Here is a 23,691-nt window from a genome sequence, read left to right as displayed (position 1 = left end):
CTGTTCACAAACCAGAAAGCTCTCTGAACCCCATCATGACATAGGTATGATTGATTAAACCATTGACCATTGGTGACTGAACTCAATCCCTAGCTCCTCTCCTCTCTCTGGAGGTCGGGGAGTTGGGGGGGCGGGAGGGTGGGGGGGGGATGCTACTGAAAGTTCCAAGCTTCTAATCACCTGGTTGGTTCTCCTGGCAACCAGCTCCCAGCCTTAGGTGCTTTCCAAAAGTCACTTCATTAACCAAACAAAAGACATCTTTATTGCTCTCATCACAGAAAATTCTAAGGATTTTAAAATCTCTGTGGAGGATAAAGACCAAATATATATTTCTGACTATAAGTCACTGTATTACACATAAAACACATATGTGTGTGCGCAGATATCCGCACATATTCAAATGGATATTCAGAGTTCACCAGATGTCCTCAAAGGCTCATCTCATCTCATCCTTGGAAAGCACCCTGTGAGATCACTGCCGTAAATCAGCCGGATCAGCTGGATCAACTAGATTAGCTGGATCAACTGGGGAGATAACTGATAAGGGAAATAAACTATTCAATGTCCCACAGCAAACTAGTGGCAGAGCTGGGGCAAGAATTAGTCTAATCCCTTAAATGCCACATTTATTGTTTCTTTTGTGTAGCCATAGGCAGATAGGACAGGGGGTCCTCTGGAGGAAAAGAACCAGACGTAGCTTTCTTAACATGAGAGAAGCCATTTTTGACCTAAGCCACTTTGTAATCTAAGCCTGGCCACAATGCTTGTCTTTACATAAGAATAGATCTTGGTAAATAATGGTTTTAAGGAAACAAGAGAATTAAAGAACAAACAACTATTACCAGGCCTGAACGATAACCATATCAGAGACAATATACCAGTTGTAAAAACTTCCAGTTCTGTTTCGAAGGTAAAGGTCAGCCTGAAGCACATTTTTGAGCTGTTTTGCAGGATCCAAACCTCCACTGAGCACTTAACCACCAGGCTGACTAGAACCTAAGTAAGGATGACGCAAACCTTTACTAACCCTCCTGACTTCAATCAACTAGAGCCTGAACTCCGCCAACCTTGGCCCCTAGTCTGTGCTGAATTCTTCTTTGCTCAAGGCCTTTCATGATTATGAATGTACTCTTAGTTTAAAACTTCCCTAATTTTGCTGTTTGGGAGACATTGCTTTGGGAAATATCCCCCGTGTTCTTCTTACTCTTTGCAAGTAAAACAAAAATCCTTCCTTCTGCTCTTTGGCTTGATTGTATCTCTTGGCTCAACCTCCACCAAGAGGCAAACCCAGTTTGGGGGTAACATTAGGAGTCAGGAGATTCAGCTCAGGCATCATAGGAGAGGCTATTGGTGTCCCACCAATTCTAATTTAAGCTGATGGATGGCATTCTACTGCAAGAACCACAATTGTCCACCTAAAGACTTCTCCCAGCTGGAATGTACCAGGTAGGCCAGAAATGCCAGCTTGATGTGGTAGTAGATGTGCGGGGAGGGGAAGGGTTCTACAGCCCATTGGTTAAATCTCTGTCTTGTATGGGCTTGTGCCCCTAGGCTGTGACCTTCTCAAGGGTTTCTCAGCTGTTTTCTTTCCTCCTTAGGTGGGACGGGCAGGCTAGAGGAGGTTAGAGATAGGATTTTACTGTCCCCCAGAAAGGTTAGGCACTATTGAATTGTTTCTGTTGAAGATAGACTTTGGTTAAAAAAACGGAATGCTCTGGACTTATTTCAAAGCAGGTGTATTTTTCCTCCTCCTATAAGAAGCACAAGGTGCTTTACTTCCTCATCATTCACTGGAGAACCTGGTTGAGCTTCTGGGGTAAAAGTCACAAAAGTGTGAGGGGTTCCTTAATACTGAAACCTCCTCCACCCTCCACCCCTCACCCCCCATTTTTATCACTCAAGCCTGCCCATACTGAGCCTCCAGCAATTTGTCAAGACAGCTGGAGTGATCATACCAGGACTGGCTCCAACAGTGGACTTTTATTCCAGGTAAGCCTGTCTCTCTAACTGTGGGGGCAGTAATTTGTCCTGTGACTTCAGTTCTCTGATGCAGCTAAAAAATGTTGCTGATTTTCAGTTGTTCAGCTTTTTTTCTTGTTGAGAAAATGGGAGAGATGACTTCCAAGCTCTTCCTGTATCAGACTGGAAACACAGTGGGAGCTTCTTATTTAATATTTTTATCCTAAGATCAAAGAAGTCATTTTTTTTTAATCTCTTGGTGACTCATTCCAGTTTTAACTTTTATTTCAGAGCTTCCTTTATAAATTCTTATGGAATGACTGCATCTCCTTGTAAAAAATTAATAAACAGAAACCTTAATTAAGTAGAGTTGGGAGACCAGAAGGGGGAGTTCTCGTGCCCTGTGACAACAGCAGAGCCCCACAGGAAGAAGACCACTTCTCTTCTTCCAGGCAAGGACTCAGCCAAGGAAAAGCCATGGACTCTCTGTTTGCTACACTAGCCCTCCCAACTTCCTTTTTCTCTCTATAAAAGCATTTTCCTTTCCTTGCTGTGCTCACCATGGTGGCAGGTCCCAAAGTGTAATTCTCTGCTGATCTCGAATAAGCGCATCTTTGCTGGAGAGATAACTGGTAGTCTGTTCTGGGTCAACATCCTTGTGTTAAAGTATGTGTATTCCACCCGCCTGGGAAGAGAAAGCCCTAAGGGGCTCAGCAAGCAGAGGGAGCTGGTTATTTGCTGTAGACTTAGAAGGACCGGACAAACACAACCTCTTGGCTACTTTGGCAGCCACTGAATAAATTTACTATAGTACTGAAGTCAAAACAAAACAAAACAAAACCCATCTGCAAACTGAACTGTAAAAACACCATCCAAAGTGAAATCTAAAAAACAAAAAGAATAATCATAAACACTAATTCTGTAAATGTAAAAAATAGGTTATACTTAATTCATGACTAAAATAAAATTTGCCTCCTTATTCCATATCAAAATCTATAATCTATTTTTCTATTTTCTACTGTTTTCCTGTCCTCTCTCTATCTCCCTCTGGTTCTCCCTCTCACTCTTTATACTCCCTCCTCTATGACCCGTATGGTATGTGGTCTCTAAGATGATCTCCAATGGTCCCTGCCTCATTCATGCCGTTGTGTAATCCCTTCCCAACAAGTGTACTGACTTGCTTTGAATGAATACAGTGCAACAAAAGTGATGGGCTGTCACTTCCCAGATGACATACTAGAGACTGTGGCTTCTGTCTTGGGTGATGGGGTCTCTTACTCTCTGGCTTTGAGGAAACCCAGATACCATAATGTGAGTGTCCTTTTAGTGTGGTCTGAGGCCTTCATGACAAAGAATTTATTGGACCATAGACAATGAGGACCAGATGCCTGCCATTAGCCGTGTGAGCCTGGAGCTTAGAACTGACTCTTTCCCCCGTCAAGCTTTGAGGTAACCACAGGCCTTGCAGACTCGTGAAAGAGACCCTGGGCCGGAAGCACCCAGCCAAGCTGCCCCAGGACTCCAGACCCACGGAAAATGTGAGATCACTCATGCTTGATCTTAGAAGCCACTAACTTGGGCGGGGAGGGGGCGTGATTTTTTGTATAGGAATAGACAACGAATAACCCTTTTATATTCCCCTCTGTCCTGACTCTTCACCATTTTGAGGAAACTAACGTGAAAAAGTATGAAGCTCAAATATTCACATGATGATAGTAAGAGTCGTTTCAAAATTGAAAAGTTATTTATTCTCCAAATTATGTACATAGACGACTAGGCGTTGAAGTTCTCAAATGTATGAATTCCAGAAATTCATATGTTTAAGTCCTAACCCCCTGTACCTTCAGAGTGTGACCTTATTTGGAAATGAGATCATTTCAGATGTAATTCGTTAAGACGACATCATGCTGGAGTACGGCGGGCAGTACTCCAGTCCTTGTAAAGAGAGGAAATTTGGACTCAGGCATGCACCCAGGGAGAATATCGAGTGAAGACACACAGGGAGAGGACAGCAAAATACAGGGAAAGAGGCGTAACAGATCTTTCCCTCGCAGCCCTCAGGAGGAATCCACTCTGCTGATCCCTTCTTCTGAAACTTCTAGTGTGCAGAACTGAGAGACAATACACTTCTCTTGCCGAAGCCACCCAGTGTGTGGTACTTTGTTGTGATAACCCTGGCAAATGAAAACACACATGCATTTTCTTATTTGATCCTCATAAACCCTTGCAAGAAAAAAAAAAAAGTCCATTTGTTATGTAAGATCTGTTTACACCTATGTCTATGATATAAAACCATAAGCCTTTTTTTTTTTTCATTTTTTCCAATTTTTATTTATTTATTTATTTAATTTACTGGCTGCGCTGGGTCTTCGTTGCTGCACACGGGCTTTCTCTAGCTGCTGAGAGTGGGGGCTACTCTTCATGGTGGTGTGCAGGCTCCTCATTGTAGTGGCTTCTCTTGCTGTGGAGCACGGTCCCTAGGCACATGGGCTTCAATAGTTGCGGCACATGGGCTCAATAGTTGTGGCTCACGGGCTCTGGAGCACAGGCTCGATAGTTGTGGCGCACGGGCTTAGTTGCTCCGTGGCATGTGGAATCTTCCCAGAGCAGGGCTCAAACCCGTGTCCCCTGCATTGGCAGGCAGGTTCTTTACCACTGCGCCACCTAGAAGTCCAAGGCTTTCTTAAACACAGCTTTTGCAATTTATTTTTAAAGTACTAAGCTCTGAGAACCACGTGATTTACTGTGTTTTCTCCCTATAAATATCAGGGCTTGCTCTGTTTATCAGCAATCGTTGGACTTCAGCATGACTAAGTCTCAGTTGCTGGATTATGTGGCAATTTTGTTTTTCTGTGTCTTAAAAGCCAGCTCTCTGGATACCTTTATTGCAGCTGTTTACGAGCACGCAGTGATACTGCCTAATGCCACCCTAACACCGGTGTCCCAGGAAGAGGCCTTGGTATTAATGAATCGAAATCTGGACCTTTTGGAGGGAGCAATCACATCTGCATCAAAGCAGGTACAATTTCTCCAGTGTGCTGGCTTCTATGTAGAGAAAAGGGTGGGTCTTAGGAGGCAGAATCACTGTCAGGGTCAACTACACTGTTGAATGACATATGTTTCAGGGTAGCCAAGACCTTGGTTTACAATCAGAGTTCTTCCCCATCCTAGTTATTAGAGCAAAGACACTATTATATGCTTTCCTTATAAGGAGAGCAACATTTTTAAACGAACGGCTGGTTATTATTAAGTAGCGACAAACCTCTGAGGAATTTGCTGTAAATTCAACAATTTTGTTGCTCTTTGCTGCTACAGATGGAGGGTAAAAGATAAATGGGTTAGGAATTTGTTGCTATTCTTAGAGTATTTGTGGCCTTGGTGTACTTTTGTGCTCTTAAGGGTTTATAGTTTCTTGGGCTAGATCATAACACCAAGACAATTAAAGTTGCAAATTACTTAACAGTGTGTATTATATACTTCATACTTCATTCTAATTACAAGACAAAAGTACATATGTTAATGCATAGTAAGTTCTTGGGTTGAATGAAGGGTTAAGTTTAAGTGTGTGGTTTGGAGAAATGTGGTTGAAATAAGCTATTTGTAGATTAGGTAAGCAAGGAATATATAAAATCTGATGAAAGTCATGGATATATACATATAACATATATCTATCAACATACATTATTCTACATGCAAAGATTTAAAAGGCTATTAAGAACTCTGAGGTTCTTTTTCACCTTCAGTCCAACTATTTCCTTAAAGGCCATACAACAGCTTCCAGGGTGATTCTCCCACCGAAGGTGCCCAGGTAAGCTCAGGTTGTGCCTCTAGTCCCGGCACCCTTCAGGTAACTGTGTCAGAGCCCCCTTCTGAGAAGCAGGAATCACATTTGCAGGGTATGAGGCAGGGAAGGCTGGAGCGGAGGAATGAGTGATAAATCAGTCCTGACATACTCAGGCTTAATAATTGGCCAAAGGTCAGGGAGGGATTTTATCCGGGGAAGAGTTAAGTTTATAGTTAACAACCGCAGTGAGTGGCAAGTAGCCTGGAAAAATTTTAACGGCTATGAAAGGATGAATAAGTTGCATAGAAATGATGACTGTGGGATTAGAAAATGAAGGTGGTTGGGCGAAGAAAATAAATTATAAAAATATAGAAAACAAAGGAGTAAGATGGAAAAGAAAAAAAAAAAACCCAAATGTTTGTTTCTCAGCCACTCAAGTCAGCTTGCAAGCCCCCTCTTTAATTCTTTGTTTATTTGAGAAATATCTTGATTCAGCTCCATTTTTAACAGGGTGCGCATATTATTGTGACTCCAGAAGATGCTATTTATGGCTTTAACTTCAGCAGGGAATCTATCTACCCATACTTGGAGGATATCCCAGACCCTCAAGTGAACTGGATCCCTTGCAATAATCCCAACAGGTAAAGAAACATATTGAGGAAAATTTAACCATGAACATGAACTTACTTTATCTGGGAAAACTTTGTAGAAGATCATTGTATAAGATTTACCATCAACTCTAAGTTTCAAGATAGTTTTATAATTTTTCATCTCCTACAGATATGTGTTAGGAAAGTGAATTTGAATTATGACATCACAGAAGTCAGTGTTGTAAGGTAACATGGAAATGATCATATTCAATGTGAATTTTCATTGGGGGAATAATCTGGGGAGATGGTCGTGTAACTTACCTAGGGCCAGAGGGTGGTTGGCTAGAGGAAGAATCATATCCAAACTCACCTCTTCTGACTCCTTCCCAGTGAACAGAAACATTGTTTCTCTATGTAGGTCTGTACTTTTAAAACTGTGTGAGAAAATAGTGAAAGAGTCACGTGTCAGTTTAAGATTAAAATTTATCCTTTCACATCAATAAGATAGCTGGATGAGGTTAATGTACATAAAATTCTTAAAGCTTGAGGTGACAACTTAGGAGGTGATATAGCAGAACTGTGTAAGTGGTTTAAATCAAGCATAGAATAAGAAATATGAAGTCTGATAAAAGTAGCACTGTTATTTTTAATACAAGCAAAACAATACAAACTTTGTATAACATTTAAGAGAAGCATGTCTGTTAACTCACTTCTTTCCAAATGCATTATTGCTAAAATTTTAAGGGTTCCTTTTTTGGAACTGCTCTCAAAACCACACAAACAACTGTATCTGCTTAGAGAGACAACTTGATTTTGACAAAGTTCAATATTATTTATCTTAATCATCTACTTTGCATTTCACTGCATCATAATTATTTCTTATTAAGCCGTGTCCTATACCAGAGCTTCAGATTCTAAAGGGCAAGCACTTCCATTTAGAATTGACTTCATTTGTTTCTGAATGACCTTTCCCTGGAACCAAATTTCCTAGGGTCTTCTGAAAATCCCCACCAGGGTGTTCCATTTGTTCCATTTCAAGAAGTCTGGTAGCCTTTCCCTTTTTCCATCAACTAATGACATCTCCATTCCTTGCTTTCATTTATTCAACATTTTTTTTGAATACCTATTATGTCCAGGCACACTTCTGGGCAATGGGGTGAACAAAAAGAGCTAAAAACCTCTATCTTCCTGGAGCTTATATTCTAGTATGAAAATATCCAACTGAAAGAAAAAAGATAATACCTATCTATTTAGTTTTCTACACCTAACCAACTATCTATGATATGTGATAGAGGTAACTGTTACAGAGAAAAATAGAGCAGGGAAGGTAAATATGGTGGCAAGCATGAGGCTTAGAGTTTTAGGTTATCATGGTGACATTTAAGCAAGACAAAGGAAGTGAGGGAGTAGGTCATATAGGTATCTGAGAAAGGAAATTTCCAGATCGAGGGAATTCTAAATACCAAGATTCTGTGGTCAGAGTGTGTGTTTGACATGTGAGGAAGAGCAATAAGGTTAGTGTGGTTGAAATGATGTGAGGCAGAGGGAGAAAAGTAGGAGATGGAGGCAGAAAGGCAGACAAGTAGGAGGGCCCTGATTACATAAGGCTTTGTGGACCATAATAATGACTTTGGTACTTGCGTGAGAAAATAGCCATTGGAGAGTTTTGAGCAGAGAAGTGACATGCTCTGACTTGAGTTTTATAAGGGTCACTCTGACAGCCTCATAGAGAATAGGCTCCAGAAAATATGTACATAAAGAACCAGGGGACAGTTAAAAAGCTATAGTGGTAATCTAGGAAGAGAGATGACAGTGTTTGGATGAAGATGGTAGACGTTTGGATATTAAGAAATGACCCAATTCCAAATAAAGTCTGAAGGCAGCTCTGATAGGTTTTGCTCAAAGATTGAATGTAGGATGTGAAAGGCAGAGAGGAGTCCAACTCCTTTACCCCTCTCATACTCAGAGATCATGCCTTGTTGAGTATGTGTGAAATACCCAGTGTTGATTGCTTTCTTTTCTCGAAGTCACCAACCTTTTGGGGGAGTCTGCATCACCACTTAACCTGGGTGTTATGGGCACAGGCCCTTGTTATTGCTCTTTTTAATTTTATTTATTTATTTAGCATTTATACTCCACATGCTTCCGGAAAGATGTGAGGCTTCTTGTTAAATCTTATACAATTCAAAAACACAACAGTTTAGATATAAACACGAAGTAAAAGCTGCCTGAAGAAGGTAGAGGAAGTAGTTATTACAAGGCAGCGAGGTAGTGGGCTGACCATTACAACTGAACGTACAGTACCTTTCTGAGAGTTCCTGGGAGGCTGAGAGGAACAATTTGACTTAGAAGCTTTCATTGCTTCACAGAAGAAACCGTGTAGGTTTCTTGAGAGACAAACTGTGCCTGGGAACCTAACTCAAAGATGAATTTACTTACTCAGCTTTTTTTTTTTCTTTTCTTGGCTATTTCCTATGTACTGGGTACTCCACTGTGTGAGTATTTAGGAGTCCTTGTATAAGAGAAAGGGTATAAGGAGTCCTTGTATCCTTTCATGCAGTGAACATCTATACCTCTGATCAAGGTGATGTGGCCTGCAGATTAAAGAGTCAGTCATTACTTCAATAAGTCAAAAAAAAAAAAAAGTGCCTAATTAGCTAGCTCAAATGAAAAAACATTTTGATATTTGATTGCGTATTATTTTGTACTGTTGATTTGGGGTTTTGTGTGCATACATGTTTTCTCCAGTAAGATTAGAGGGTTTTGAAGTGCGCCAGCCATATTTTACACTCTATCTCTCACACTTGCGCTTGGAAAGCTCTGCCCAGAATGTCCTTTCCCCAGATGCTCACATATCTAGCATGCTGCTTTCTGTAGTGTTTGGACCCAACAAATATTTTTTTGAATATTTCTTAAATTTTTTAAGGTTGGTTAATATCTTCTTCAATAATTGATGACTTTTATGTTTTGAGATTGAACACCTTGAAAGCAATCTTCGACAATACATTTTAATTCTTCTGATTCACCTCCTTCTTCTGTTTCCAGTAGTCCTAGGACAGAGCTCTGCATACATTAAGGGCTCAGCAAATATTAAAGATTAAGTGGGAAGCAGATTTCGGGTTCACGTAAGCAAAATGCATTTTTTAAACTCCAAGTCTAACAAGGAATTTTGGAGCTTTTCTGAGTATAGCAAACAGTCTGAAAAATGTAGTTTAAATGGAAATGTATTAAAATATATGATGCACTTTCAAGATTAATACAGACAGGAGGAAAATGTGTAATCAGGACTGTTTTGGAAATCCAGAACAGTAGGCTTCTATTTCATGTACCTGTTCTACTGCTTCAGATGATTTGAAAAAACATGGGATGAATGTTTCAAGTGGTTCAATATATTGTATTTATATCTGCATTTCAGATATGAATTGAAGCAAACAAGGGGGAAACTATCAAATGGTCATTTTTTATATAAATGCATTAAGATAACTTTTTAAGATGTGGTTTCCCATCCTTGTTGGTCTTTTTCAATGACATGTTTTGTGGATGATTGCCATGGTTTTGCTTATATTGCCAGCAGATGGCACCAGATTTTCTTATAATAGTAAGTTCGCAGATCTAATGTACAGCGTGGTGGCTATAGTTAACCATACTGTACTGTGTATTTGAAAGTTGCTATGGGAGTAGATTTTAAATGTTCTCACCATAACAACAATAAAATTGTAATTATGTGAGGTGAAGGATAATCATTTTGTGGTAAACACTTCTCAATATATACATGTATCAAGTCACCACATTTTACATCTTAAACTTTCACAGTGTTATATACCACTCCTATCTCAATGAAACCAGGGGCAAAAAAACAATAACTCCCTACTTCCCCCTTCCTTCAGCCCCTGGCAACCATCATTCGACTTTCTGTCTCTATGATTGACTACTCTAGTTACTTCATATGAGTGGAATTGCACCTTATTTATCTTTTTGTGATTGGCTTATTTCACTTAGCATAATGCCCTCAAGGTTCATCTACAATGTAGCATATTCAGAACTTCCTTTCTTTTTAATTATGAATGATATTCCATTTTATGTATATAGGACAACATTTTGCTTGCATTGATGGATATGTGGGTTTCTTTTACCTTTTAACTATTGTGAATAATGCTGCTATGAACATGAGTGTACAAGCAGGTCTCTGAGACTCTGCTTTCAACTTTTTGGATATATACAGAAAAGTGTAATTGCTGGATCATATGGTAGTTCTATTTTTAATTTTTTGAGGAACTGCTAGACTTGTTTCCACAGTGGCTGCACCATTTGCATTCTCATCAACTGTGCTCAAGAGTTCCAATTTCTCCACATTCTCACCAACAGTTGTTCTTTTCTGTTTCTTTTTTTAAATAGTTGTCATCTTAATGGGTGTGAGGTATCTCTCAACGTGGTTTTGATTTGCATTTCCCTAATGATCAATGAAGTTGAGCATCTTTTCATGTGCTTATTGGCCATTTGTATATTCTTCCTTGGAGAAAATTCTATTCAAGTTTTTTTTGCCATTTTTGAATCAGGTTTTTGTTGCTGTTGTTGAGTTTTAAGAGTTCCCTTTGCATTCTGGATATTAATATTAACATATAATGTCCTTTGTTTCTCATAACTTTTTCTGATTTAAAGTCTGTTTTGTTTAATATTAACATAGAATTAATTAATTTCTCCCTCACTTTTGAAGGACAGTTGTTTCAGAGATAGGATTTTTAGTTGACAGTATTTTTTTCCCAGCACTTTAAATATATCAGCCCACTGCTTCCTGACCTCCAAATTGTCTGATTAAAAACTGCTGATAATCTTATCGGAGATCCCTTGTATGCCATAAATCACTTCTCTCTTACTGCTTTCAAAATTATTATTTTGTCTTTGGCTTTTGAAATTTTTATTATAATGTGTCTTAATATGGCTCTCTTTGAGTTCATCCTTTTTAGAGATCATTGCCTGCTTGAGTCTGTCTTTGAATCTCTTTTGTAAATTTTCTGTTTCAGTTACTGTAATTTTCAGCACCAGAATTTTTGGGGTGGGGGGGGGTTTCTATCTCTTTATTGGTATTTCCATTTTGTTCATACATCATTATCTTGACTTTTTCCATATCTTTCTTCAGCTCTTTGAGCATCTTTAAGACAGTTGTTTTAAAGTCTTTGCCCAGTAAAGTATGCCATATGGTCTCTCTCCAGGAGAGTTTTTGTTGGTTCATTTTCTTCCCTTTGAATGGGCCATACTCTCCTGTTTGTTTGTAAGTCTTATGATTTTTTTTATTGATAAGTGGGCATCTGAATCTTATAATGTGATAACCCTAGAAATCAAATTCTCCCCCTTCTCCATGGTTTTATATCTTTTGCTTGTTTGTTTTGATTGTTGTAGGCTGTTTCTGTGTTGGGAATAAGCTTGAGATATAACCTTAAGGTCTTCTCAGATGTTTTCTTAGTCTATGCCTTTCCCTGAGCATATGCAGTGATTTTCTAAATTCTATAATAGTGGCTGCTTTTACATGTCCTAGTCCTTAAAAGTCTGGCTCCAAAAAGGTGTACAAAAGAAGGTACTGGTGCTTTAAATCCCGTGGAAGTCATTTCAGCCAGTGGAGGAAGTACTTGCAACAATATATAATAATGGCCTGTCTCTGCACTTGTACCTCCATGAGCAGAGTGGTTATCAGAGATCAGAACCAGATCCTTGATATTTGGAAGACAGGGTCCTTATGGCCCTCCTCACTCCTACAGACTGCCTGCAAATTGCTCCAAGAACACCTGCATGGCTGCCTGTAATGGGGTGGGTTGGGGGTGCTGGGACATGGCTAGCCCCTGCTGAGCTAAGTGTTTAAATTGACTCAAACTAACTGCAATTTACCTTCCAAGCATTTCCCTGGAAGTTTCACGTCTTTGAACAGACTCCAGATTTCCAAAATAGTTATATCAGCTAGATTCTGGTAGGGCAAGTTTTATCTGGGTAGAGAGATGCATTCCTGGTGCTTCTTATTCTGCCATCTTTTCAGAATCATCCTACTTCCAAGATGTTGTTCTTTCATTCAAAATATTTTTTAATACCTCTTTTCTTTCACGCGTGGGTTCAATGAACAGGAGATGTGTGTATTTGCCCCATAATATCTATAAGATGTGACATACAAGAGGAGCACATAAGTGAATCTATGATTATAGATGATGATAAATGCCATTAAAATTACATGGCCTGGAGTCTTATCCCAGAATAGTTTCCTACAACCAAGTTCCCACAAGCATGTACTTCCTTTGAAGTCTCTTCTTGTTTTAATCCTTCCCTTCTATATATGCTATTTAGAATTTATTTTTGTGTATATCATATAAGTTCAGGCAACTATCATTCTGAATTTTATTAGAAGCTAAGCTTGATTTTTTTTTTCCTCTTCCAATGAACACATACCAGATTTGGCCGTACCCCTGTGCAAGAAAGGCTCAGCTGTCTGGCCAAGGACAACTCCATCTACATCTTGGCAAATATTGGGGACAAGAAGCCATGCAATACCGGTGATCCTCACTGTCCCCCTGATGGTCGTTACCAATACAATACTGATGTCGTGTTTGATTCTGAGGGAAAACTGGTGGCCCGCTACCATAAGGTAGAATTCATTTGCAGATAATTCAACTACTGAATTGTTTAACAAAATAAAGTGGTCAAGAAGGGAAGGGAATTCCCTGGCGGCCCAGTGGTTAGGACTGAGTGCTTTCACTGCCATAGGCCAGGGTTCGATCCCTGGTCTGGGAAATAAGATCCCACAAGCCGCACTCTGTGGCCTCCCCCGCCCTGCCCCCCCCCCCCCCCCCCCCCCCGCCAAAAAAATCACCATTGTTGATAACAACAAGCTTATTTTAAAAGCAGAGGAGAGAAAGCATAGAAAATAATGATTATCTGAGGTAAGGTCCTAGAAAAAGGAGGTTTCCTGTACATTTAAGAACACAAGAATGTGTCCTTAGGAGTGAGTGATAATCAGTAGAAGATATCTGCATTGAAATAAAATGTTGCCTTGTGAACTTCCTCCTTTTAATGACATGCTATGGCAAAGGCTCAAGGCTAGAAGTAAAAACTCCTTACCAGATAGTCTTGGTTTTAAAGGGAAAGGACCTAAGAAACTTCTTTGTCTATGGAAAATTGTTACATGTTCATGGCAAATAGAAGTTATCTATTTCACTCCTATGTCTTTAACATTCAAGAAGGCCTGAATAAATAAGAACTGCCTTGTACAGATGTATCAAATGTGGAAATTGAACCAAAGACATAGTAATCCTATCAGTTGGAAAATCCCTGATTTTCTAATGCTCTTTCCCTGTAGAGACAGTGGTGGTAGATGAGATTGGCACTGTTTAATAGATGTGAGCTTGCACTTTTTTAAATGCAGTGACATCTGGTCCAACTTCTTAGAAAAGATTCCCACCCCTCTCCAATCATCTTCTGTTCATTGCAGCAAAACCTTTTCCTCAGTGAAGATCACTTCAATGAACCCAAGGAAGCTGAGGTCGTGACTTTCAACACCACGTTTGGAAAGTTTGGCATTTTCACGTGCTTTGATATTCTCTTCCATGATCCTGCTGTGACTCTGGTCAAAGATTCCCACGTGGACACCATACTCTTCCCGACAGCTTGGATGAATGTTTTGCCACATTTGTCAGCTATTGAATTCCACTCAGCTTGGGCTATGGGCATGGGAGTCAATTTTCTTGCATCCAACCTACATTACCCTGTAAAGAAAATGACAGGTAACGTGTCATCTTTGAGATTTTGATGTAATCAAAAAAGGAAAAAAAAAATCATCTTTTTTCTAGCTAACATGTACTCCTCAATACAATGTTTTCCAACTCTTAATGTTTGCATATCTAGCTGGTGACACACTGTTGAATCAATCTCAACCTAAATTGTTTCATAAATTGATTTAGTTTTATTCAACTTGAGTGTACACTCTTTTTCTTTTTTTCAAAAGTCACTGCTTCTTACATAAAACCCTCTCCTCTTGGCTTCTTGGTGTCATACTCTACTGGATTTCATCTCACCTGTCTGTCTTTATCAGCATATTTTACTGAAATTAATGAAATAAATAGCTTAGAGAAAGTAAAATGTTAATATGAGTTTTGAATGACAATAACTACTATGCAATCACTTTTTGCTTTACTGTTTTAAATGTTATATCCAACTTGGCATTTCCAGGAAGTGGCATTTATGCACCTGATTCTCCAAGAACATTTCATTACGATATGAAAACGGAGAAGGGAAAACTCCTCCTCTCACAACTGGACTCCCACCCCTACCCCACAGCAGTGGTGAAATGGGCTTCTTATGCCAGTGGTATAGACGCCTCCTCGATGGGAAACCAGGAATTTAAGGGCATCGCCTTTTTTGATGAGTTCACCTTCGTGGAGCTCAAAGGAGTTGCAGGAAATTACACAGTTTGTCAGAAAGATCTCTGCTGTCATCTAAGTTACAAGATGTCTGAGTACAGATCAGATGAAGTTTATGCGCTAGGGGCATTTGATGGACTACATACTGTAGAAGGGAGCTATTATTTACAGGTAATGATTGTTTTGGTGACTGGGGAATTACTGGATAAAACACAGGACACCCAGTTAAATTTGAATTTTGGATAAACAATGAATTACTTTTATTATAAATATGTCCCACTTTGGGGGATATATGTATACTAAAAAATTTGTTGTTTATTTGAAATTCCAGTTTATTGGGTTTCCTGAATTTTTATTTGCTGAAGCTTGCAATCTTACATGTCAGTCCAATTTTAAACAGGTTGGGAAAAGTCAGAACATTTACTTGTAGTCCCAGTGTTTAAAATGATATATTAATCAAATTACAGATAATTTCAATGAACAATTAACCTCTAATATTTCCTGCCTGAACATATTAAGGCATTTCCCCTTTATGGTCGCTGATGCCTATTTGTTTTATAAGAAGCTTCAGACTGAGTATGTCCCAGAGATATATAAAGCTGACCTCTGCGATGTACAGTAGAATAGCTGCAAAGATTCAGATATCTCAGAGCCCTCAAGTTAAAGAGGGAGCTATTATAGCTGGTTGAGATGGAACCTCCAAGAACAGGCAGTTTCCATGTTTCTCTTACTCTGCTCTTCTTTTCCTTGCTCTGGCCCCCATCTTACCTCACCCAGATTATTGCAGTGTCCTCTTAAGAGGACTTCCCACTGATAGTTTCAGCTCCATCCAGTCCATTCTCTGCACTATAATTACAAAAATCATTGAAAGCCATTTCTGATTATTTCCCTCACTTGCTTAAAATTCCTCACTGTTTTTTAATGGGCAAATCAAATTCCTTAACATGTAAGTCTCATGAAGTCTTAACATGTGCTTTTTTCTACTCTCTATCCTCATCTCTCACTTCTACCCACATGTACCCTGGGCTCCCATCATATTGAGACATTTCCCATATCCATTGTGTCAGCATCTGTAGAACCCCCAGACGTTTGCACAGGTTTTTTGTTTTTTTTGTTTTTTAAATCTTTGATGGCCCCCAGCTACTCATCACTCATACTGCTTTACAGGTGTTATCTTCACCAAGGTGGCTTCTCTGACACTCCCACTCCCCAGCTGGGTTAGGTACCTCTTTTATATACTCCCAAATATCTTAGGCTCAACTTTATCGAAGGCATGTCATGTCAAATTATATATACTTGTTTGACACTGAAAGCCTTTTGAGTGCTGGAGCTACACCCACTGTGTAGCATTTTGTTTGCTGTACGATAAGCACCTCTACCAATGCTTGTTCATTTTGGCAAACATTTTTCAAGTGCCAGACACCTACCAGGTATATATTTAGTGCTAATGAGATGAAGATGAATCAGTATGGACCCTCCTCTTGAGGAATTTAGTACGGGAGAAAGACAGATGAATATAAAATTTCAGTACAGGTTGGCATGTGATAGAACAAAGAAGGCATGTTTTGCTGTAGGAATGCAAAAGAGCTGCACTTAACCTAATTTGGGGATCCAGGGAAGTTTCTGAAGACATGAGGCTTGAGCTTACGCTATTTCATCCAGGTGAAAAACAGTGGGAGGGAATTCTAGGTAGAGTGAAGAGCCTGAGCAAAGGGGTGGATGTATCAAAAAGCAAGGTATGCAGGAAGGAGCACACAGTTGCGTCACTTGAGCGTTAGCATAAGAAGCAAGCATGGGTGGAGGATGAGCGCAGAGGCAGGATCACATCCTGCAGGGTCCTAAGATGTGGACTTTATTCTATCAGTGATAGATTTCTGTTGGGACGTGTTCAGCAAGGGAATGATGCTATCACATCTGTTTTTGAGTAGATCGTTTTGGTTGCACTGGTATGTAGGGTTTGGATCATGGTACATAGGGCAAAATGACTAGTTAGATTATTAAAATAGCCCTATTAGGAGCTGGACCAAGATTATGTTCATATGAATAAAATCAGCATATGGAGTCAAGAAATATTTGGAAAACTAAACTTAGCAGCTTTTGACATGGAACAAGCCAACAGAATGAAGGGTCTAGAATGTACCAGGTTTCTGGTAAGAGTGGCTGGATGAATGTGATGCTTTGATGGATAGGATGTGAGAGAAGGAGCAAATTGGATGCGGGGGGTGGCGGGGGTGTTGCTCAATTCAGCTTTGGATGTGCTGGTTTTGAAGAACTTTGCAAACTTTCAGTTAGAGCCTTCCAATAGGCTATTGAATAGATGGGTCTGATACTTAAGGGAGATACTAGATTTAGAAATATTGTTTTGAAAATCAGCAGGACGAAGGTGGTGGTAAACCCATAAGAGTTGATTGCAAAAGCTGACTAATAAACAGTGAAGAACAGTGAGCTATAGGTGGAAGCTTTTGAAGCTCCTGTGTTGGGCAGGAAATAAACAGAAGAATAGGAACCTGCATATGTGATTGGAAAATAAAGGAGAACTTAAAGAGAACTCTTATGGAAGGTAAGGAAGTTAGAGACTCTCAGGAGGAAACTGTGAATTGTATTTGTGCACTATGTTTACCATTATTGCATGAATGAGGATAATTCTGCTGAAATCTTCTGGGCTCATAATGATAGAGTGAAAGAGATTACAGTGGGTTGAAAAGTCATAGGGAAGTGAGGATGTTGAAAGAGTGAGTGAATAATTTTTCTTCAAAAATCTTGTCTGATACAGGAAGAAAGGAACAAGGCAGGTGCTAGACAGAGACTCATGGTAATGCTTTTTTTGTTTTTTGTTTTTCCAATAAATGAGAGAGACTTGATTATCTTTATAGGCCTAAGGGAAAAAGCAACAAAAAAGGAAAGGATGAAAATATCCACAGAATCAATATTCCTTATTAGTGCTCTGAGCTGCTAGAAGAAAGGGGAAAAAATGGTATAAAAAACACAGGTAGAAAATGTCCAATGATTGGAAATTAGTTAAAAAAATTATGTCGTAGAAAAATATTTATTGCCATATAAATATCATATATTATGCGGCATATTGACATATATTGCATTATATATGTGGTGTATATATATGGTATTATATTTCCATATTACTTTTTAAAATTAAAAAATTGTGATATCATTTTTTATTATTTTGTGATCTATTTTTAAGCTTAAAAAATTGGTTGTAAGACAAGACAGCAGTCTCTCTGCTCTTCCTGTCTCTTCTCCATCCTTCCTTCTCAGTCTTGTCTGCTTCTCTGCCTGTCCCAGAGTCTTAGCTCCACTTGAGGGGATCAGCGGTAGGTCTCTTCTTGGTGCTGGGAGGTTGGTTAGTGCTGTCAAGTGAAACAAAGTCCTCTGTTATTGTTGCTGGATAGTGATCCCTTAGCTAAGCCACTGGTGCCAGACAGGTTTTTGAGTTTAAAACTCTAAATTTAGACCCTTTCTTCATGGATGTGGTGACTTTTTAGGGTTACCAAGACTGGATAAAAGTTCTGAGCATGTGGGTGATACTTCCAATTTTAAGCTTCACAGAGGGACGGTCTAGCTGGGGCTTCTGAATAGGGGAATCCCTGAGGTGAGTGTCTTTAGAGACATCCCTTTGGGATGGTTAGGTTTTCCAGGTTTCAAAGTTCTTCTAATTCCCTTCCTGAATAGGGTTGCCTAATTTAGCAAATAAAAATACAGGATTCCCAGGTAAATTCAAAGTTCAGATAAACAATAGATTAAAAAAAAAAATGTCCATGCAATAGTTGGGACATATTTATACTAAAAACTGGTTTTAGTTTTTTTAGTTTATCTGAACTTCAGATTTAACGGGGACTCCTGTCCTATAATTTATCTGGCAACCCTATTTCTGAAGGATAAGTGTCTTGTTAAGACATTTAGATAGTCACGTGGGGGAAATGCCCTTGCAGGGTGGAGGGAGATGTTTTTACCATTCAGTATGACTCATTCAAGGAATCCCCTTGAACTATGTCTTTCAAAACCTCCATGTAAACATCATCTGCTTTAGCCTCTCTGGAAATAAATGTTCCATTGTTTACAGGAACAGGGGAAGGGCAATTGGCTATCCATGGGTCAGGGGACTCAGTGTTTGAGGCATCCTTAACAACTTCCCATCAATTTCCCTTTCTTTAAGCACCCAGTTTACTCCCAGCTCCTGAGGTACCTAGTGCTCCCAGGGGTGGAATCTTTTGAGTATTCTGCAGTGTAGACAGGTTGATTCTTGGCTTTCCCCATAGTTGGTTCAAAACTTGGCTTTCTTAGGTCTGCTATATCCGTTACCATTTTTTAAATTGAACTTGTGTTAGTTTAAGGTGTATGGCATACTGTTTCAGTATTTTTGCAGATTCTATTCCATTATAGGTTATTACAAGATAATGGGTATAATTCCCTGTGCTATATGGTATATCTTTGTTGCTTATCTATTTTATATATAGTAGTGTATACCTGTTAATCCCATACCACTAATATGTCCCTCCCACCTTCCCTCCTCCCTTTGGTAACCACAAATTTATTTTTTATATCTATGAGTCTGTTTCTGTTTTTTTTTTTTATTACACATTCATTTGTATCATTTTTTAGATTCCACGTTTTCTGTCTGACATACCACTGAGTATAATATTCTCTAGGTCCATCCACATTGCTGCAAATGATACTATTTATTCTTTTTTATGGCTTAGTAATATTCCATTGTAGATATGTACCTCATCTTCTTAATCCAATAGTCTGTTGATGGGCACTTGGGTTTCTTCCTCAGTTACCATTTTTGCATCAACACCCCAACTTCTAAACTTGTACTATTTATCCTCCTGTTCTCCTAACCTTGTGGGTTTAGATCTTCTAAAAAAAAATATTGGTTTTAGTAGGATTGCAAGGGAACAGAATCAAAGCATGTATTCATTCTACCTTTATCTGAAAGTTATTGTATCCCATCTTGACACACTTGCCCTAAAACGCTTGCTCTCCAACTTCAAAAGTAGAAGCAGGGAGACCAGTTAGAGGCTATTGCTTTAGTCAGGCAAGAAATAAAAGAGGCTTGGAGTAAAACTTTGAAGATGCAGTACAGATGGAGTTAAGGAAGATGGATCTTCCTTTTGAGAACTTTGCACCTGCATAGTGAGATGATTCATACACTTAGATTTACATGCAAATAGCTGTATAATATAGTGTAATATAGTATAACTACATAGGATAAGGGGAACTGTTTCAGCCCCTGCTCAGGTATAAGGGATGTTTCTTTTCCAGATCACAAGAGTTGTCTCTAGATCAACTATAGGGTTCACGAAAATTTCAAAGTACCCTCAGTGTTAGAAGTAGGCACTAAGGTAGAAATTAAACTAGTGTCTAAACTTTTTAAAATTAATTGAACCCTCTTGATTATTAAAAGCATGGCTAACTTGAAAACAGGGTACAGTTGTTCATGGCTATAGACCAAGAATCTGATTATTTCTTAACGTGGTTTAACCTGTTTACAGTGAATTGCAGAAAGCACTAGGGTCTGAAGTCCTTTATTTTTATTACTAGTTGCAATAATATTCAGCAACGAATCAGATTAACCTAATTAGGAAGTAATATTACAACAAACGTTGTAAACAAATGGTCATAGGCATTGCTTTCTAGGTCAAGAAAGTGTTTCAACTGGCTTTCCTAAGACTTGTTTTGTTTTTACGTTCCCAGATTTGTACTCTATTGAAGTGTAAAACGACGGACTTACATACTTGTGGTGACTCAGTTGAAACTGCTTCCACCAGGTTTGAAATGTTCTCCCTCAGTGGCACTTTTGGAACCCAGTATGTCTTCCCTGAGGTGTTGCTGAGTGAAATTCAGCTTGCACCTGGAGAATTTCAGGTAGGATTATTTTTGCTTAATACTGCTAATTCATTTTATGTAAGAGGAAGCATCTTTTGAGTAGAAAACCTGCACAAGTGCTTACAAACATCATTAAAATCTTCACTTGGAAAAGGTAAGATTGTCCTTAGGGCTCACTAAGAACACTGAGGACACGGGATCTCTTGTCTGGAAATCCTTTAGAGAAGTACTACTGTGTCCTTGAGAATAAAGAAATATATCTTATTGTGGGGACTTCATGGAGCAGGCTGGGCTGTTTAAAGCCTGCAGAGTACAAAGAAGACTCGAAAAAGAGTTCCAGGACCAGTCCCACCAGAGGAAGCCTCTTTTTGTCACTGGGGAAGGATAGCCTGGGGCAGCTGAAAGGAATACTTCTCATGGTGTGGGTGAAGTCCATCTCCATGGTGTGACCATGGGAGGAAAGGAAAGAAGGAAAAGCTGAGAGAGAATCAGACAGTTGTTGAATTAGCAAGAGAGCAAAACTTTTTTTTTAATATGCCAGAAATTATTTATTACTGCACAAGTGCTGTGTCCAGCCATATTCTGCTCCTGACTTTTCCCACAGGTTCCAATCTCACGCCCCTTTTCTGGTCCAAACAGTTGCGGTGGGGTGTTGGGGATAATGCTCAGGTAGGGAGGCTGTGGTGAGTGTCCGGGACGATAGAGGCTCAGCTCAAACCCCACCGGCAGTCAAGCCCTCCTGACCCTCTGGAGGAGTCTTTTTCTTGTCAGAGAGAAAAAAATTTCTCTTATATATTCTCAAATCCATTGTTTTATGTTTATTAACTCATCAGATGCTTTCTCAGATGCGCAAAGGGTAAGATATAGATTATGGGCATTTCAATAATAAATGAATCAGTGTCAATTCCTTAGCTCCAATTTTTGTTATACTCTGCACCATTTCAAATATTTCAGATGGAACAGAATATGGCCATTATTTTTATTGTTTTGTCTTCCAGTTGTACTGAATCTTAAGAGTGTGTTGTGAGGTTGTATAACTGAACGTTATTCTTACTCAACTTCCCTTTGTTTTAATTAGGTGTCAAGTGACGGACGCTTGTTCAACCTGAAGTCACCATCTGGACCTATCTTGACAGTAACTCTGTTTGGAAGGTTATATGAGAGGGATAGTGCACGCAATGCTCTATCAGACCTCACAGCACAAGCACTGAGAGTAATGCTCATAGTTATAATACCTATTGTGTACTCATTAGGTTGGTAGAATGCTTACATTTTCTCTCTTTTACTTTGGATCACTTAAATGCATGTGAAAAGAAGACTGGGTCTGGGATTTATAATAGTGGTTGTGGTCTATCATATCAATGAATTACTAATACATTTTTTCTCCTGTTTAGACAAATAAACACACACACATCCACGTGTGCGTGCCACGCAATATAAGCCAGGTAAATGGTGGAAGAATTTTGAAAGGTAAAATTTGTAAAATGAGAGCAACAATTATACCCACCTGTTGGGGTTTTTGGGGTGAGAATTCAATAAGTTACTACAGTTAAAGTGTTTAGATAAGTTCCTGGCTCATGGAAAGCACTTTATGTGTGTTAGCTATTACGATAATATAGGACTGTCACAGAAAAACCAATTGTGATGTATTTATTGCTAAAATTATATTACCTCTGATTGCTCAAAGTGCTTATATTTTTCGACGGCTCAGCCACCCTGTATATTTCAATTAGAAAATCAATGAACTCAACATCAGCCAGCTGGGTGTGGCTTGATAATTAGCACTAATGTATCCCAGAAGGCAACTGGGCTTATATCTAGGAATCTGCTGGAGAGCCTTAATGTTTTTTACGTGCTTTTCAGTGGTGATTTACTGCCTGTTTAATGCTTTGCCTGTCTTGTCAGCCTGTAAGCAAATTAAAAGGGTGCCCCTAAAATAGACATTTATCAAATCTGGCCTGTTATTCTGTTTTTGTATGAGCTAAGAAAGGTTTTTTGTTTATAAAGATTTGAAAAAGGAAATCAAAAAAAGGCTAATATTTTGTGACACGTGAAAATTATTTGAAATTCAAAATTCAGTCTCCATACCTAAAGTGTTATTGAACACAGTCATGTTTATTTGTTTAGTATTGTTGTTGGTTGTTTTCATGCTACAATTGTGGAATGGAGTAGATGTGATAGGGACCACGTGGGTAAAATAGGTGAAAATATTTACTGCCTTTACAGAAAAAGGTTGCTGTCTCCTGCTCTAAAGTATTAAATAACAGTGGATTATAGTCTTGAAAACCTTTAATACAAATCAACGGGAAATAATCCTTGAGTGTCTTTCTTGTAATTCTTCCACCACAGAAGAAATAAAATATTTTAATTTGCTTTCTGTTATATTAATATCACAAAAACATTACCTTGAATAACTTATGACCAAATATGCCTATTAGGCTAGTACCCCAAACAAGTAAATATAATTTTTATAAACATGATTAATATCTAATCAATGTAACATACCACAGCATAGTCTTTCGGTGCATTGGTATCTTCTAAAATTTCTGAAAGAAATTATATTAATTTTCATTTTCAAATTTTTCCTGGAGATCAACAAAGAACTGCTTACATTAATATGCTACCTGATATTTCTCTCTGTGACAAATTTGCTTGCTTGTCTTAGAATAATTTTTCTTAAAATTAAACATTGCAGCAGTGAATTTACTTCTTAAAAAATGTTATTTATTACATCCATACATCCATATCCAGCTCTGATTACTTTTCCACTCTGGATTTCTTTAACGCGTATATGTTTTTTAATGATAGTTTTGATGTGCTTTTTAACTGTAATTTTTATTTCTTTCGTACAAAATATTCGTGATGCTCATTTGATACAAACAACCCAATTCAAAGAAAGACCAATGCTCAAATATACTTAAAAAATCATCTACTTATACCTTGATGAATTTTAAAGGTCCAGAGAGTAATTTTTGACACTTTCTCATTTAATGATATAATTTACATTATCAACTTCATGATGATGTAAAACACACACACACACACATGCACATACACACGCACTCACTGTGGCAGCCCATTCCAAGATGGCCCCCCCGTGATCCTCACTTCCAGTCTC

General features: G+C 38.7%; 1 protein-coding gene across 1 annotated transcript; it reads left to right on the top strand.

Moving 5' to 3' along the window:
- The first annotated feature begins 4,751 nt into the window (after positions 1 to 4,751).
- VNN1 (vanin 1) lies at positions 4,752 to 23,018 on the top strand. The gene is made up of 7 exons (XM_057740160.1): positions 4,752 to 4,978; positions 6,254 to 6,384; positions 12,766 to 12,958; positions 13,802 to 14,093; positions 14,539 to 14,900; positions 20,442 to 20,612; positions 21,652 to 23,018. Exons 1-7 carry the CDS (start codon positions 4,766 to 4,768, stop codon positions 21,832 to 21,834), a joined length of 1,545 nt encoding a protein of 514 aa, XP_057596143.1. The 5' UTR covers positions 4,752 to 4,765; the 3' UTR covers positions 21,835 to 23,018.
- The last annotated feature ends 673 nt before the right edge of the window (positions 23,019 to 23,691 follow it).

This window comes from Hippopotamus amphibius, chromosome 6 (genome assembly GCF_030028045.1).
Source record: "Hippopotamus amphibius kiboko isolate mHipAmp2 chromosome 6, mHipAmp2.hap2, whole genome shotgun sequence".
NCBI classification, from domain to species: domain Eukaryota; kingdom Metazoa; phylum Chordata; class Mammalia; order Artiodactyla; family Hippopotamidae; genus Hippopotamus; species Hippopotamus amphibius.
This window is presented reverse-complemented; position numbering and strand designations above follow the sequence as displayed.